The sequence below is a fragment of the Podarcis muralis genome, chromosome 8 (assembly GCF_964188315.1).
Source record: "Podarcis muralis chromosome 8, rPodMur119.hap1.1, whole genome shotgun sequence".
NCBI classification, from domain to species: Eukaryota; Metazoa; Chordata; class Lepidosauria; order Squamata; family Lacertidae; genus Podarcis; species Podarcis muralis.
The window spans coordinates 36,877,262-36,895,821 of NC_135662.1; the positions used below are offsets into that span (position 1 = coordinate 36,877,262).

Genomic DNA, 18,560 nt, shown 5'->3' on the forward strand with positions numbered 1-18,560 from the left:
TTTACCTTCCCGCCGTAGTGGTATTTATCTACTTGCACTTTGACATGCTTTCGAACTGCTAGGTTGGCAGGAGCAGGGACAGAGCAACGGGAGCTCACCCTGTCGCGGGGATTCAAACCGCCAACCTTCTGATTGGCAAGGCCTAGGCTCTGTGATTTAACCCACATACACAATCCTTAAAATAAAATTATGTAAGTCTCTTGGACATCTTTTGTGTAACAAGCAACTAACAAGTTTAATAAATAATAATGATATTGAACATAATAAACTATGCTACTATTTAACCTACTTTTCCAGAATGGTTAACGGATTATGTTTTTCCTTGGCAGTGAAGGCCAATTGCATTTCTTAGACCAACCTGCCCAGTCTGACAGTACAGCAGCATGAAGGGTTTTGTAAGAATGGGTACAAATGAATGCCAAGTGATCCTTTACTCCCCATAAATTAACTGTAATAAAACAGGATTTGAGAAGAGACTAAAACCAGATTATATTGTGTAAGTGTGTGTATCTGTAGAGGTTGATGTTAGCAACAGGTTTTAAACAGTGCAGCCTACATTGTTGTTTTCACACATGTGCATTTGGGATCCAGGGGAAATTTTTTTTTAAAAAAAAGATGTTGAAGTGGTGGTGCTTCTGTTTTCCGGTTACCTTGGCTGTTTTCCCAACACAGGCAATCCGTTATGACTGTGAGTTGCATGTTTGGTTCTTCTGAATCTATTAGTATGTTGTGACCAAAGCAGTGAAACTGGGTACCAAGGCAGTTTGCTTAAAATATTTGAAGATCAAGATAAGTTACAAGCACTTTTCATGCCACCCTTTAGGCTGCAATCCTGTACCTACTTTTTGAATAGTCATTGTGTTGTTAAGGTATGTAATAGCTCAACTACAATACGGGCACTACCAAGAAGTCCTCTGTAGATGTTAAATGGGCCTCTCAAATATGTAGGTAAGTGTAAATTATTATATAAAATAAAAGTTAAAAAATTTCAAAATTTTTTTTTATTAAATTTCTTTTATTTTATTAAATAAATATATATATAAATAATAATAATTAAAAAAAAAACTTCCTGTATTACCTTTCCTTATTTCTGGGAAGGGTACAAAAGAAGCATGGAAAAGATCTGCAGGAAATATTATAAAGCTAAAATACATTCAGGAATTATTTGGCAACAGACTAAGAATATATTGAGGAAATGTGTAAGAGATACTTATCAACTTCATCTTGAAATGCAGTAGAATTTTTCCTAAACTGTTTCAGGCTACTGTTGAAACACTACAGAAGTTATTGATATCTAAAGTAATTTGTAGATTATGGTACCTGGTTCCCAGGTGAGCTCTATTCTGCTGTTACTTGCAGTTAATTCTAGAATTGCCTGGCTCTAAATCTGTTTCTCCTCAGTAATTTTACACAAGATAAAGTGGTTTTCTTTCCCTACAAATGTAGATGTAGAAGGGCACATCTTGTAGAAGGACTCATCTACAAATGCCTTTTATATTTCTTAGCATATATTTCTCAGCGTATCTAGTATGTATTACAAATGCAAATACCCTTTAAAACATTTATCTGGAAAGGTTTACAGATTTTAGTAAACATGTTGGATTTCCCCCCATCTTACTTAGCAACTGGATTAGCATTTTTAGACTTTTACACTTTAACAAGTTACTGTGATTGATCAGCTACTTAATTACCATTGATTCTCCATGTGAGTACATAATCTCATGGCATAGCTAGAGTAACAGTTGTTAAGAACTATTTAACATCATACTCTCCCTGTGTGTAAATATATAAAATCATTTTACTTTCCTTTTTGGGCAACATGTTTCCTAACAGCTGGGATTTTTTGAATAACTGCCATCACTTATGAAAAATGGCAAATCTTTTTGCAGATTTGTGGTCAGTGTTATTGAATTCCAATCCATATAAATGTTGATTAAAATCTGTTTAAGAGCATAAACGTTCTGAGATTGTGCTGAGGATCCATGGTTTATAAAAGTAGGTTTTCTGTGTGAAAAAATATGGAGATAAACACATATATTATTAAATACATACAGCATTTCAGTGTTCGGATTTGATTATTCTGTGATTCGCCCTGAGATCTATGTAGAAAGGGCAGTATACAAATTTAATAAATAATAAGTAAACAAAATTTTAATAATTATGAATATTTGCTAAAATATGAAAGTCCTGACAATGGCAGTTTATTAGCTTTTCATTACACCTATGTTAACAATCAACTTTGTTTTGCTCAAATCCTGCTACATGATCCATTCTATGGTGAAATATGTGTTTCTGTGTTCAGGGCATCTTGTCAAATATTTCCTATCAGGTTCTAATGTTAACATCCCAGGACGCAGTGTGTTTGGGCACAGGAGTCTCTGTCAAAGTGGAAAGGCCAGTTGAATATGACAGGGAGGCTTCTTGGGACTGCCATTGACTTCTGAGAATCAAGAGATTAAGGCGCTGAATGTCATTGGAACCCTTGGCTCAGGCTCTCCCTATCAGGAAAAGACAAATGTTCACTCTCAGGTCTGCCATAGTCCATCTATTTTTCTGACCTTGAAGTCAGTATCTGTTTCAAAGATTTAAGTTATTAGACCCATGAAGATTTAGGCATGCCTTTTGTTTTGTGGTGAAGTCTGCTAAGCTTATTTATTAAATTTGTATGCCTCCCTTCATCTGTAGATCTCAGGGCATTTTACGACACAAAATACACGATAAAAACAAAACCCACAAACCAATAAACCTCCCATCTCCCCCTCTTCCTTCTCCTCCTAACAAATTTTCAAAGGGGTATAAATAAGATGTTAATCAGCCTAAGGTCTGGTTGAACAGGTGTCTGTATAGGTGTTACCTAGAAACCTACCTAATGGTGGTAAATCAGAGCATGTTACTCCCAGAAGTATCATAATTACACAAGGATGGCTGGGAGACTTTATAGCACTGGGGGAACATAGGCCTTAGCTGATGGCTGGGGTCAGAGATACAGTGGTATAGCTGGGGTGAAAGAGTGGTCTTGCTATAAAATTTAATTTGCCCACTTTTCAGAAAACAGGCTTGTCCTGTTCATAATGACCATAGGCTGTGGGCCTGTTTTTGGGGTGAAGTAGTCCAAACCCACAACTGGAATTAGTGGTGTGTTACAGAGTGTTGGATCCACCACAGTGTTGGGAATTTCCATTCCACCTTAAGGAACAGACATGGGATTCTTATGTGTCACAAGTATGTTTACATTCCAGCACAGTTTGCTGGGAACTTCTGTTTTGTATAGCTTTTGCTTTTGCCTCTCTCTCTCTGAGGAGACGAAAGAGAGACAACATGTTTTCTTTGTCCTGATTTATGCTTAATAAATCTGTAGCTTGTTAGTATGCTTCCACAAGCCTCACACCACTTCTGTTTGCGCAGCATGCTCTGCTGATATAGTGTGCTCAGGCTTTGAAGTCTCAGTCGCTGATTTACGTCGCACCAGAGATTGGGGGTTCGTCATGACTGGAAGGGCATGATCCAGCTGGGGGCTAGCCAGCTGGCTTCTCGACCCCCGAAGGATGCCAACACACAGCACCCAGAACCCTTCTGCTTGTGCTAGTCAGGTTGGAAGTGTTGGGGGAAATGCATTGTGGGGTTAAGCAGAATCATTTATACATTCTTTTAAATACTGTGGTGTTAAGCAGAATCCTTTACACATTCTTTTAAGTACCACATTTTCATCATTTAAAAAAAATTAAAGTTCTAAAAATGTAGTTACAGAACTAAAGTAAAGTAATAACAAATTCATCCTATGCATACTATATTTTTGGAAATGCCTAACTATTAAGACATGCCCTTGGTTACACCATGTTTATTTCACAGTAAATTACTGTAATGTTGCACAAGATGTGTGTGTATATATCTAGTGAGTCAAAAGAAACAGTAAAACAACCCAGAGTATAAAGGAACAAAAAGAATTTTCAACAAATAGAATGGATTCCCACTTTAACAAAAGAGCTTTAGAACTTCCCAAGGGTCATCAGTAGGTCAGCAACCCAGAGAAGATAAAGAATAGTATTTTGATAATGTCTGTTTGCCTTGCCTCCCACAAGTGTAATATACACACTGTTTTAAAAATTGCAGTTTTAACACTCCAACCCTTCTTCTTAATTGTTTATACCATTTCTCCATTTTATTTGACTGGGCATTATCCTGTTTTTCTCTGCCTCATTACACTTACGAAAAATAGCTTCATGGCCTGATCTTACAGATTGGTGTTAACTGACATTGTCCGTTTCAGAATCATTCCTACCAGTAGACTTGTGTCTCTCTTTAAAATGGAGAACTATTGTTATCTACATACTGAAATAGCTTTGTATGCCAGCGTTCTTTCTTTCTCACAGTGCTCAAGGTACATAGGAAATCCTGCACTTCTGTTAATTTAAATGGCCAGTGACCATGTAAGATTTTTTTGGGGGGGCTATAGATGGGGAGGGCGCTATGAAGATTGGAAACATTTTTTTTTCCTGTTCCCCAAATATCTGTTACATGTACTGTTGAAATGGGGCAGGTTTATTGGAAGGCAAATGTTGCAGCTATCAAACATAAGCTACACTTCTTGGCTGCCAAATGTGAGTGATTGGCATAAGCTGCTTATTTCAAAATGTGTTAATTATTCACAGTTTCTGCAGAATTGTTTTCCTTCACACATGATTGGTGGCTGTGATGACCATTTTGATGAGCTGCTTATAACATTATTAGGGTGTTTTTGTTACTTGTTTTGCTTTCTGGTGCCTTGCGGGTGGGTATGCTTCTCCATCACAATTCAAGCATGTTTCTTACATGCCTAAAGCCAGAAACTGAAACACACCATTTACCAAGTCTACCTACTTTCACTAGGTGCTCATAAATGTAAGTTATGCAAGTTCATGAATAATGATACATTAAGTGTGCTCTTTAGGACATTAAAAGTTAAGTACTGTGGTTCAGCAAAAAATATTACACAGAAAAAGATTTGTGGGGCAGAAGGAGTTTAAGGATGAGAGCATAACATATATATCATGTATTGTTTATGACTAAACAAAGATGATAGAAAGGTACGCTGTATCCATAACTGCAATTTCTTGCTTGGGCTTATTACAAGCTTGTGGCGTAGTGGAAAATTCTGAAGTGCAGGCATTCTTCCTGACAACCCCATAGCCAGGTACCCATAGCCATGCCCTTTTGTAAGACTATATAACAAAAGTGCATTTTTGACCAGTGCAGACATTATTTCTTCAGTAACAAGCCTGCTTTTCCCCCTCAACCACTGCTCTGTCTAACATCCAACTTGATGAAAAGTTCTGTTGGACTCAGAGGCCTTGGAATATTCCAAAATAATGGGCAGTTTAACCCTTAGCCTTGCCTGCTAATGCAACCCGCCTCTTCCTATGCTTAGCTTATTTGGTTGGATTGTAAAGAAAGTTTATTTATTTGGAGGAGGATTAGGCAATAACACACCAAGAGATAAAATCATTGACATCTTATTGTAATTATTTGTATGGTTTTAATAGATGTTATATAGGTATATCGTTTTAATTCTATCGATGTTTAATTGGTTTTCAATGATAGTTTTCTCTTTGTTGGTTTGTTTTTAATCTGTCAGCCACCTTGAGTCCTGTCAGGGAAAAAGGCAGGGTTTAAATAAATATATTATACTAATAATCAACCATACTGTGAAATAAGTGGTGATGCTGCTTTCTCACTTATCCCGGCTCCATTACAATAATTACTTCTGTAACTGTGTTCATTAAGTTATTATATCAGCTTTGGAAGTTAAACTGGATCTCTTGGTTCCAAACAAACTATTATTTTAATCTGTAGAATGACTTACAAATAATCGTTTTTCATCCATTATTATCACAGGTGGCAAAACTTTTGTGCTTGAATCAGGACTACACCAGACTTTGGGGGTGTGGCATGACATGGTGCTGATGATGAGCCCTTAGCCGGACTATAGATTTATGAAACCATTAAATTTCATAGATGTAAGGGCTAGATCTTCACATTTTGGGTAACTCAGCATGTTGGGAGGCCACCACCGATAGGAGCTTCACTTCACTTCAATTTAAAACCAGCACCAGCACCTGGCCCTTAAAAGCATCCCAGGGTCTGGCAGGAGTTGTGCCAGTGCGGGGCCCCTCAAATCCCTTGGGAGCTTGGCGGGTGTCCAGGCTTGGCTTGATTGACCAGAAATTAAGGAATCTTCAGTTTTGTGTCCATACAAATAGAATGGTAGCAGGTCCCTCATATTTAAGGTACAGTGCAGAAAATGGAGGCTTTTGCTAGGGAAGAGTATGTTTTTAAAGGAATGATTTATTTATACAAGGCATCTACCCATCCTTGTTTCAATTTGCCTCTAGATGTTTGAGGCCAATGCGCTAAGAGTCACAGCTGCTGAGTTCACATGTTACATTATTCACATAAGTGCAGTTCACTTGATAGACTGAACTTGTGCTACTCCTGCCATCAGTTATTTCCCAATCCAGAGGGTATCTGTTGTGCATTTACATACTATTTGACTTAAATTGACTGAAATTATCCCCTTTGGACCATTTTACATTAGCAAGATTGTTGGAATATATCCTTTACCAGGTGTGCCATCTGCTGCCCATAGCCATATATCCCTCCAGTGGAAAGCTGAGAAACCAAGTCATCCCTGCAGCCACATTAGTCTTTTATCTGTTTGAAAGATTATGCTCCAGGAACTTGCGTAGCACATGGTGAAAAAGTTTCTTTTTCTTTATTTAAACCATTCTACGTTATTCTTTTATGCAGTCATTTTTCGACATGTTTTTGTTTCCATAGCTTCACATTAATAACTTGAGTACTCATTTCAAAGAGGTAGCAGAATAATATGATTGAATAATTTCTACCATAAACTAGATCCATAATTCTGTTACTGTACATATATTCTATATCTATCTATATAAGCTGAAATTGCATATAATTTTTTTTCTGGAATCTTTATAGAATTTCCACTCGTATGCTTTATGCAAGTTTTTTCATCCTAAGTTTCCCCCCCTTTTGGGATGGAGGCAGGGCCTGCTATCTTCGGTCGCATGGATTTTAACTATAGGTTACCTAGGAACACTGGATTGATTCTAAACACTAGAATGGTGAACTTTGACCTCCTTCATAGCAGATGGAACATTTAGTGAGCAACTGGTCATGTGTACTGTTAACTCTTAGCAACTAACAAAGACACAACATATGCCCTGTGCTTTGCACAGGCTGGAAATAGATGTTATTAAAATTGCATCCTCCAAGCACCATACAGTTGTAACATGAAATATTATGTTCATTAGAATGGAGTAACATTTCCCTGTATTGCCTTTGCAACAACTGCACAGCATGTTTTTAAAATGAACATTAACAGACATTACACATAGCCACAGTTGTCAGTGTTTAATTAAGGAGGGTCTCTGCAATGTAGAATGTCACTGTTTGTAAATGTGTTATAAAAGGTTCAAATTAAAATGCTGTACAATTAGTTTGCATGACAAAATGACTTTGCAAGACCCCTACAATAGACAATTTAGAGAAATAACTATTCTGTGTTTAAAATACTAAAGGAGCAACAATTTAAGCAGATGGCAGTGGCTTTCCTCTTGATTATAACTTTGAGGCATGCTTTACTAAATGGAATCAGCGGGGTTCATTAAGGTCCCGTTTGATGTATCAGTATTATAAAAATACCATGTTAATTATCCTCAAACGTTGCAAGTTACCTCCATTTTCCTGCAATCAGAAGATGAGAGAAACCCTGTGAAGCAAATTAGTCCTAATTGAAAGAAGACTGATTAATATTTAAATAAGGCATTGTGTGAGGGATTCTGCCATGAGAAAAATAGGCTGAACATCTGAATTAATTGCATAGCAGGTTAAATTAAATTTCATATAACGGGTTGGAAGATGAGTTGGCACAGTGCTTTAGCAAGGAACACAATGGCTGAAATACCCGTCTTTTCTTCCACTCTTGGCTGGATTCCATCAAGGTCCTTGTAGCCCTTACCTCTTTGTTGTCCCTCTTTCAATGCAAACAAAGGTACTAACAGAAAATTGCAACTACATTTTTTTAAAAAATGTTAATCCTCCCCCTTTTTAGAGGAAAATGGAGGGAGGGGAGAAAACACCTGTCTACATTTTGTCTATTTCTTTTCCATGTTAGCTGCAAAACTAGGAAATATCAGTATCTTTCTTTCTTTTTCCCCACCCCTCTGTTCCACATTTAATGAGGATTGATGACATAAAATGCTAATGGCTGGAATTTAGTTAGAATTGTGCTATTAGTGGGTTATCACTGTCTGACATTTTCATGTACAGGAGCATACATGTGGAGCCTGTTTAAAGTGATTGGGTTACTTAAGGGTCCCTGTTAGGGATATTTAATCCAACATAAATTACTTATGCACTTTGTTAGTGTTCAAAGAGAGAGTGTCACGTTGTACATGTTGGCAGTTTTCCAGTCAAGAGCTGTTAATTACTGTACAGCTCGTGAATACATTTTGTGGCAATAGAAAGTGGGGAGGGGGCAAAGGAAGAGAGGAACTCTGTATCCATGGTCTGTTTTACTAAAAAACTGGCTAGGTGAGAGTGCAGGGGGGCAACAGAAAATTACACTGAAGTCATTTTCACCCTTAGGAGTTACAATGCAGTTTGTTTTCATGTTGAAAATAAAAACAAATGACAGCACAGCTCCCTAAGGGGGAGAGTACTTTAGCTTTAAAGAATCCCTGCCAAAAACAAGCCATTATCTATTTGTTTAGCGATATTAAAAAAGGATCTTCTCTAAAGCTTTATTTCAGAGTCTCACATCTTTGTAAAGTTCAGGGTTTGCTACGATACTGTTTGCTTATCAAATTGCATACAAGTGATAACTCAGGAAATTGTGCATACAACGTATCTACCATTTCTTTTAAGTGTATGACCATAAATGTATAACCAAGTTCTCTTAACATTGTTGAACTTACATTAGTAAATTAGTTTTCATCCCTCAGTACAAGGGATGGGATGGGGGTGGGGAAAAAGCAAATGTTGGTTGATATAGTTACACAGCTTAACCTTGGCAAGTAGCCATAAGAAATACCACTGACCAACTAAATATATTTAACATGCAGTCACATAGATCATGTTACTCTATTAGCAGGATAAAAAATATTATTGTTTTAGCAAGCTATCTGAGCACTGTGCAGATAAAGGGTCTTTTTCTGCCCTTCATATTCGTAAAATGGAAACGAGGGGAGCTAACATTTGTCCTAAAGTAGTATCTTTCTTTCACATTGTAGTCTAACATTTCTATTACTTGCGGAGTTGTCCATAGAAATTCCTTATCATGAACACATTTCATTTTCTGTCTGTATTTTGAAAATAGCTTTGGGCACAAAATATGCAATATTATGATTATGCAAGAAAACTGTTCTTTGCATGCATCATTTATAAAGCTGGGAGGGGGGCTTTTCCAGCAATTTTACAGATACCTTGCCCAGCTAAACACAGACTGTGAGCTGTAGAAAATCTAACCAGCTGTTTAATAAGTTAACATACACTTGTTATGGGTCATCTTATCTGTGAACAGTTCTATTTCCTGTTTTGCAATTCATCAGAATCAGTATGAGGTCATCCAAGTAAGTTCAGGTTATGTCTTCTCTCTAGCTGAGAATGATTTTTCTGTGCTTTTTCTTTTTTGCAAGCTATTAAACATGTGAGGAGCAAGGCTGCCAGTCTCCAGCAACCCAGTACCTATTGGTACCTAAAAACATGGGCCTGGCAACTGAGGAAGAAACTGGTTCCTCTTCCTCTGATGTATGCTGCTGTTAGCTAAATTTGGCACCAGCATAACTTGTTGAATGTGTCCCACCTATTAATTCTGTTGCTTCACTTTATCTAACCCAATTACTATTTCATAACTGAGATAATGGCCTGGTTGGCATGGCACTGTAAGCCTCACTATGGCTTGCCAGGACTGTGTTAATGTGTGGCTCCCAGAGACAGAAGCTCATAGCCACTTTGCTCATAGCCCCAGTTTCCTTTACTGCTGCACTGCATGCCAATTTAACCTGGGCTCATGGCTAAACTCTCCTCAGTAACCTCCAACTTTAGCCAAGAACGAAGCTTGGCTACCGCTCATGGTTAGTTGGATTGAAATAATAGGGACTCTTTAGATCCTTTTCCCACCTTGGGTTTGTAAAGTGCCTGAATTTTTGCTAGAGTGTGTGATCTAAGACAGGTTTGTCTTACAATGAAGACTAGACTGGTTGTTGATTAAGATGTCCCAAAGCAGAAGTGTTGGAAATGATTGGTGGCGCTTGTTGCTGTTCAGCTGCTGCAAGAGCATGGGGCTTCCCATGCTTTCTTTCTAGGGCTGGTCAAAAATATATACTGCCATTTTCCCCCAAAAAACTATTTTTTTAAGTGTTAACTTTACTAGAAGTCTAAAAACAAATACTTTTATCTTTCAATACCTATATTAATTACAAAAAATGAATTAGTTAACTGTTGTGAAATGATCAAACACTTTTTTGGGGTGGGGGGGACAAGGTTATAGAAATTTAATAAATAAAATAAAATAAATAAAATAAAATAAAGCAGCCCCCATTCCTACCCTATTAAATAAATGACACCGTAATGAAATTAGAAAGGTACACTGCCACCAGCACAGTTGTATTTGTGGTTTCATATGGATGATTTACTGGTATTTTTATTATTGGATTTTATTCTTGTTTTAAATTGCATCAGGACCCCTTTTTGTGGGAAGCAATACATAAATTCAATACACCTAACCATTAAGGAAGGTTTGTAAACTGGAATAAAATAAACTGACTGACTGTGAGCAAATAATAGGTGGCTATTGGCTGATCTGTTAACTTGTGGTCCACATCTACATAGTTCACCTCAGCCTGTTGCTTGAGGTATTTTTTCATCAGGCAGGAAAAAAAAGAACCTGGGGCAAGGGATGGAGGGGGATGTAAAGTGCAAGAGGCAGGCAAGAACCATCAGTAACTCTTTGTCAAATGTTCATTGAATGGAAGAAGTAAGCCATTTGCTTTATATGTGAATGGGGATGACATGTGCAAAATGACCCTTGTGGCTTGCTTGGATCTTTGGGCACTAGCCCCGATTCTACAATTAAAACCAATTGGTTTTCTCTTTATTGGCTAGCTTTCCCTTCAGTTGGTAGAAGAGGAGAAACCCCTGTCCTTTTTTGGCTTCTTCTAACAGTGCCTGCCCTTTCCTCACTATTAAGTGTTAAACAAGTCTGTCAGTTTAACCTGTACTAAGCTGCAACCTTGGTCTACAGCATGTGCAGGCTAAAGTATCTATGGGATAAACAAATACATGAGGACAAAAAACCAGCAATACAGAAACCCAGAAACACTTTAAAATTCAAAAATATCCACAGCGGCCTAAGTACCAAAGTCCCACATTGACAGACACTTCAAAACAATTCACTAAAAGGACCTTTAAAAGGGTCAATGGTTGCAACTTAATATTCAGGCACTACTGTGCTTGGATTGGCCTGTGGTTTTTCACTTGAAAGCCATGGGGGTTAATTATAGTAGTACAGCTTTATATTATAAAAAATAATTGAGACAGCTTTTTTTTACTAATTATTATTTAAATTTCAACTTACTGATTATTAAAGTTATTTTAACTACAGTATTATTTATGGAAGCTACGGTAATATGCAACCAGAGTATGTGCTCTGCTATTGCACCATAATCTGTAACTAGGGATCCCACTTATTCTAGCTTTCCTTCTGGAAAAGAAAAGGCAAAATTTATCTAAGGATGAATCTGTTGACGATTACGAACTGAAGTTCATTCATAGACAATTCATCATTTAATGCAAGAACTGATTCTCACAAGCCTATTCATAACTAAATTACTTCAGCTCCTGATGACATGCAGCTGAAAATTGAAGTTGTCTCCCATTGAAAAATATTATGTTTCAAATGATGCCTGTTCAGAAGAAGAATGTGCCTGTGGCATTTGATCTCTGGAGGCTCTTTACACATATAAGCTTTAATTTGTAGCAACCATGCACATATAAATTCTCCTAAGAATATGGACTGACAAGAGACCACCAAGAGCCAGTGTGGATGGTTAAGAAAGCCATATGGTACAGTGCATCCAGGAACACAGCTCCTCATAATTTACAGGGTGATTCATAATGAAGCATATAGTTTCCATTCACTATAAATGGAAACTGTATACAGTCATACCTCGTGTTGCGTTCCGCTCTTGTTACGGACTTTCAGCTTATCAATGCTGAAACACTGCAAACAGTGTTTACTTCTGGGTTTGCCACCCACGCATGCACAGAAGCGATCTGCGCACATGCGCAGAAGAGCTCAATCGTGCCGTGCACATGCACAGAAGAGGTGCTTTAGTTGCGGACTTTTTAGGGTGCGAATGGCACCCCGAAACGGATTAAGTCCGCAACTAGAGGTACCACTGTACTTCATTAAGAATCACCCTGTGCTTTGCATGTATAGTATTAACATTCCATATTAAAATGGGCCTGCCACTTAAAACTAGGGTATCAGGGCCAATATTGTAGCCTGCCAACACATGTGGATGGATGTAGGAGGGGGGGTTGCCTGACCAAGCATTTCATAGAAGAATGACTGCCAAAATATGTGGCATTGTCTGTATCTTGTATTTGTCTAATAGAATTGAAGAACTTGATTAAAATAAGCACCATAATGTACAATGTCTCTACTAAAAGACAAAGATTCACTGTTCCAAACCATGGTTATGAACAGCTGCCTAACTGTGAGAATCCCCCCCCCCCCGTTTTCTTTGTAATGCCGGGTGATTTGCTTATCTTCACATTTGTTGAAAGATGTAATTAGAACATTTATTCTGTGAACAGCTTTTAATGCACAGTCAATAGTATCTGTGGTTATCTTAAAATGAAACAGTTATTACAAAGAGCTTATTGTTAAAATTAGGGACTGCAGATGCAAAGTTGTATTGTTTATTCTAGTTCTTTCTGTGAGCTCTGTAAGTTCTTATAACATGGTAAATTGTATCATCCTTGTTTGATTTCTAATCCTAGATGATTAGCACTGTTCACAAACTCAGACCCCTTAAAAAGGTTATAGGTGATAAATTTGCTGACCATAGAAATGATCAGACACTGGTTACTGAAATTTCTGACAGATATCATATACAGTTGTACCTCGGGTTAAGAACTTAATTCGTTCCAGAGGTCCGTTCTTAACCTGAAACGGTTCTTAACCTGAGGCACACTTTCGTTAAGGGGGCTTCCTGCTGCCGCTGCGCCACTAGCGTGCGATTTCCGTTCTTATCCTGGGGCAACCACTTCCTGGTTAGCAGAGTTTGTAACCCGAAGCGTCTGTAACCCGAGGTACCACTGTATAGAGTGATCACAGCATTGCATTTAATGTAGTTTAGGTGGCCATCCCATTTCCATTTAAATCACAGGAAGCAATGAGAAACCTTTAAAATTAATGTATGTTTATTGTTAACTTCAGCAAATATAATTGCACTGAGTGACTACAGATTACCCAACATAGAGACACAAGTGATTTGTTTGGTGGTCTGTCTGTTCTTTAATACATCAACTTGATTCCTGTAATTTATTCCACCTTGACTTTCGGTTTAGATTATTGCAGTGCATTTCAGTTGTAGCTATCTTGGAAGATAGCTTGGAAAAGTACATATGGAAAAACCGAGTCTCTAATCTTGTTAGGAAGCATTAGCCATAGGGAACAGGTTACCCCAGTTCTTCAAAAACTTCACTGACATTGTTACTTCCAGGTCAAATTCATGTTATTTAGACTGATCTTTAACGACGTATGTTGGCCATTACCTGTGGAACTATTTCTTAGGCTTGTTTCCTAAACTCCAAGAAAGGCAGTGCACTCGAACACCCTTTCAGTATTTTTTAATCCTTGCTTTCAATTGGAAATGACCTTTAACCTCTAAAGAAGCATGTGTGTGGGTGTCAGTCAGATCTTGCTCTTAGTTTTAAAGGAAATCTCCTGTTTCTTTACAAATAAAATAAGAAAGTAACTGAATTAGGCAATGTTGTGTAAATTACAGTTTTTTCTTTGGAAACAGTTTCAAAGAAGAAACTGTAAATTACAGTTTCTTTTTTGAAGAGAATCGGCAGAGGTAAGAATAACAACGGATCTATGAAGGAAGTATTCAAATTACTGAATGTTTTGCAAAACATACATACTACTTACTAGGCAGAAGATCTCTAAGCTGTTTACAAAGGGCAATCCAAAAGATTCATTAAAGCACACGGATAAAAGGCAACATTTAAAATAATAATAATATGATATTTAAAACTATAAATAAAACCATCAATTTAAAAAGTCATTGTGCTTATTAAAGATCCTTGTTGGCCACATTCGTCAGAAATGTACATATGCTCTTCATTTACTTCTCATAATGTTGATTTTCAACAGTGAGTTGCTTGCGGGTATTAAGTCACTCTTGCATTGTTTGGTCCCATGCTATAAAAGTTACACCTATAAACTAGAACCATGTGCATCATGTGACAAATACAGTTGTTCTCCATCTTTGCCTCCCATATATCAGATGCTAAGTAACCTATAAATTGTGCCATAGAATTGATATTTTTGTGGGGTTGACTCCATAAATGTTTAATTCAACACTTCTGCTGAAATAGCTGACAGTTTTGGGGAAAGTTCACTGTTTTAAATGGACCTTTGATCTTGGTTTATTATAGCGGTTCTTATATTTGTGTGACGGATCCTGTGTCAGATACCAGGAGCAATGTATGAAAGGAAGATCTGGTTGCCCAGAAAAACATGTTGAAACTATATGAATAGCATTCTGCAGATTTTTCTTTCAGTGTGCAGGTACATAATTCCTCAAAACATAAGCCCAGACACCAAGTTACTTGACCCTGTCTTGTTGAAGTTGTTTGTCGCAAAATAACCTCTAATACTATGGGTTCATAGCAACAAAAGTAGTAGGATTATGGCCTACTCTCTTCAAGACATCTTTGAAGTTGGCAGAGTATCTTTAATTTTATTTCAGCTTTGGGATTTAGATGTGAGTGCTTAGGAAGCTATTAGCTTGGGTGGATTCCAACACAGTAAAGAATAGGACTAAAAATCTCTAATAGCATACATGTTGAGAGAGTGTAGAGTACTTGAGTTGATAGAAGGCGTCTGTAAACCAGCTGTGGTGGTGAGTGGCCTTTGTGGTCCTGGGGAATAGGTGACTAGGTGTTGAGCTTCCGTGCAAATTCACACTCTGCAGATGTTAGGCAGAGGAAGCATGAGGCGGTTTAAGTCTGCCCTGCCTCTCCATCAACCTGTCTTTGAGCACCCACCCTACCCACGTATAGGCATTGTTGGTTGCTGTTGGAGTCCAAGTAGGAATTTTTGGCTACCAGCTGATTGGTCTTGCTAGTGTGTTTTTCTACCTACTCTGTATTGATTGGGTGGCAGATTTAATTAGCTTTTTTTGGTGGTGGGTGGACACACAGCTGTTAAATAGGTTAAATAAATGTGACCCAGTTCATCCAACCTTGTCTCCTGCTTTCTTATTTCCCTGTTTGGTCAAAATAATGGGACTAAAATTCTACTACAGAATGTGTTGAGAGAGTGTACGATTAAAAACAGAGCTCTATGGATTCATGGGTTCGTAGAAGATGTCTAAAAGATTTTGATGCATTGGACTTGTTGGACAGAGGTTGCAGTTGGAGATAATACATTAATGCTGCAGAAACATATAACTAACTAGATGTTACTACTAAATCTACATCTGCATATTTTTTGAGCTATTGTTGGATGATACAAGCATCTGATTATGAGGGAAAGCATATAACTGTATTCTTATCTTTGAGAGATCCTTCTAATAAGTGTTTTTGGTAAACGTGTGCTTCACATTGTGATGATCTTCTCTGTTGGCATTTGATGTTTATTTATGGTAGATTTGTTTTTGGACATCAGTGTTTTAGATTCATGACAATTCTTCTCATATGGTAAAATGACAAATTTCAAGATGTAGAATGTACTATTGAAGATCTCAAAGGGATCAATGATGTTTTAAGTTCTCAAACACAGGGCTAAAGTGGCTTAAACTTTATCTGTACATGCGTTATGATTACAGCAGATTCCAGATCTGGGTCTAGTGAAGAAGTTTCATTGAGTTTCACTTCCTGGACTCAGCTACACTGGCAAACAAAAAGTACACACACACACACACACACACACACGTGTGTGTGTGTGTGTGTGTGTGTGTGTGTGTGTGTGTTATATGTATTATAACACTGTGACACTAGATGGTGCTATGGAGTCCCATTTTTTGCTAATCCAATTACTCATGCAAAGTTTAACAAACGTGTTTAACAAACTGAAACAGTTCTTTGATGTGTCTAGATCCAGCCCATCTTTGCTGGCAAGTGCATTACCCTAAAGCATGTAGGCTTAATTGAGGGTCAACCATGTATTCTAAATAGGAAGATAATGGGTTGCCTTACTATGCTGAATGCTTAACTCTCAATAAGAATGGGTTGTTTTGGCAATCAGGCAGTTCAGCCTAGGTTGTTAGGGGTCCTAAATCTAAAATTCTGTGTGTGAAAGCCAGTGTGGTATTGTGCAGAGTGTCAGACTAAGACCTGGGAGACAAGGGTTCTAGTCCCCACTTGACTGTGAAGCTCACTGGGTGACCTTGGGCCACTCACAGTCTCTCAGTCTAACCTACCTCACAGAGTTGTTGCAAGGATTAAATGGAGAGGGAAGAGTAACTATGTTTGCCACCTTGAGCTGCTGGGAGGAAAGGTAGAACCTATATGAAATAAATGAATGTATGTATGTTTATGTGCCACTCCTTCTCAAAGGGTTAGGCAAGCAATGAGAATGGAAGCATACATGACAGTCTGTGACTGTCTGTGCAGTTTATGGCGTGAGAAGGTGCTTAAAGCTGTCAGAACTATTGGAGACTGTATTTTGGTGGGGGCAGCAGATGAAGACAAGGGGGCTTCTTGCATTATGGATATGTTTACCTCTTCGTGCTGCAAACCTCCATGTAGCAGGGCTTTCTCCTCCTGCCAAAGACTCCTGGGAAAGTTTGGGGGGGGGGATAGCAAGAAAAGGCTAAAGACTTTTTTGATTCCTCTTCCCTTCTCAGCAGCACAATCATGTCTTTAGATTTTAATGATTTTGTAGCTTGCAAAAACTTTACCATATATATAAACAAGAGTGATATCAGGTTGTCATATTCAGAGTGCACCCATTGAAATGAACCCTGAATTTGAGTTAGTTGTTATCACCCTAATATTATAATACGTTTTTCTAAACATATTTACCCCCACTTTTTAGGATGTTGCAAGGATTTTATACATTTGGCACAATGAAAGAGAGCGAGCTGAAATATATTTTAGCCAAGCAATCATTTTAAAATTTTCATACTTTCGACAGTGACTTTTATGCATGAAGTAAGGTAGGATGAATGGCCTACTTCTGTCTGTTTTCATTACTCCATTATTTCTCTGTGCTGCTCCATCTTTTTTTACTCTCTATGCCTTGTGGGATATTAAACTTTCTCTAATTATTTCAATAAGATCAGGGGTTATCGATTTTTAGGGTATCATTTGCTTGTTCCCTAATAAAACCTGGCTCTGTGCTGAAAGCCAACAAAGTTATTTAAAAACAAAACAAAATAAAAAACCACCACTTTTTAGTAAAATAGATTAGAGTATATATTTAAAGGCCAAAATTATATCACATGTAGTTTTTCTTTCCTGTTAAAATAAGAGCCTCATTTGTTCTAAAGGCTAGTAAGTATTGCCGTTTTGGTGTTTCAAATAAAAAAAAATTTAGGTTATGTGGCAAATTTCAAATATTAAGTGAACCTTTAAAATGAGTAAATAGGGGACATTGGAATTTTTAAAAAGAACAAAAGCAGGAACCATCAGTAAGTTTGTGTAGCATTGAAAGTTCAGTGCAGCTAACTGATTTTCTTACTTTTCATAATAAAGTATTTTATAAACATATTCCCTTAAAAATAACAGTGAAGATGGATTAGGACTGGAATAGGCAGCATACAATCTTCAAAACTATTTCATACACCCATTTATTATAGCTTGCATTTATTTTTGCACCAGCCACCAAGGGCTTCTGCATAAATTGTATCTCATTAGTTCCTGCCTTGATGGCAGATTTGGCTCAAGTGCATGGAATTCATTGCACTTATGATACCACGTTAGGATGGTGGATGACTGTGGAACCCTCAGGTAAATTCAACCTGTCTGCCTCGTCTTGCTCTCCCAAGGCCAAAGACAGTGATTCATATACATGATTATGCCTTCATCAGATATGAATAATGACACAACATATACACACTGGATAGCCTTACCTAGGTAAAACACGACAAAAAAACATAGATAACATCTTAGTTTGGGCTTTGTAGGCCACCTGTAGACTACAACCACCCAGTAGCAGATGGTGTTGGGGCAGTGGGGCTGACCTAACCTCTGGTTAGTGGCATCATTGCTGCTTACCAGGCAGCTAGAGGGAGTAAGGTAACAGTGTCATTCATGCA

At 37.7% G+C, this 18,560-nt stretch overlaps 1 protein-coding gene across 4 annotated transcripts in view; it reads left to right on the forward strand.

Annotated features, from left to right (window-relative positions):
- The window catches only part of TOX (thymocyte selection associated high mobility group box), a 191,594-nt gene that overhangs the window by 43,763 nt on the left and 129,271 nt on the right, over positions 1–18,560 (forward strand). Inside the window, exon 1 of one of the 4 annotated variants that reach the window (XM_028736879.2) lies at positions 668–688. The exons of the other annotated variants lie outside the window; for them this stretch is intronic. Coding sequence (XP_028592712.2) covers positions 683–688 — 6 coding nt within the window. The 5' untranslated portion in view covers positions 668–682. Of the gene's footprint in view, positions 1–667; positions 689–18,560 lie in introns of those variants that run through there. 4 annotated transcript variants of the gene reach the window in all.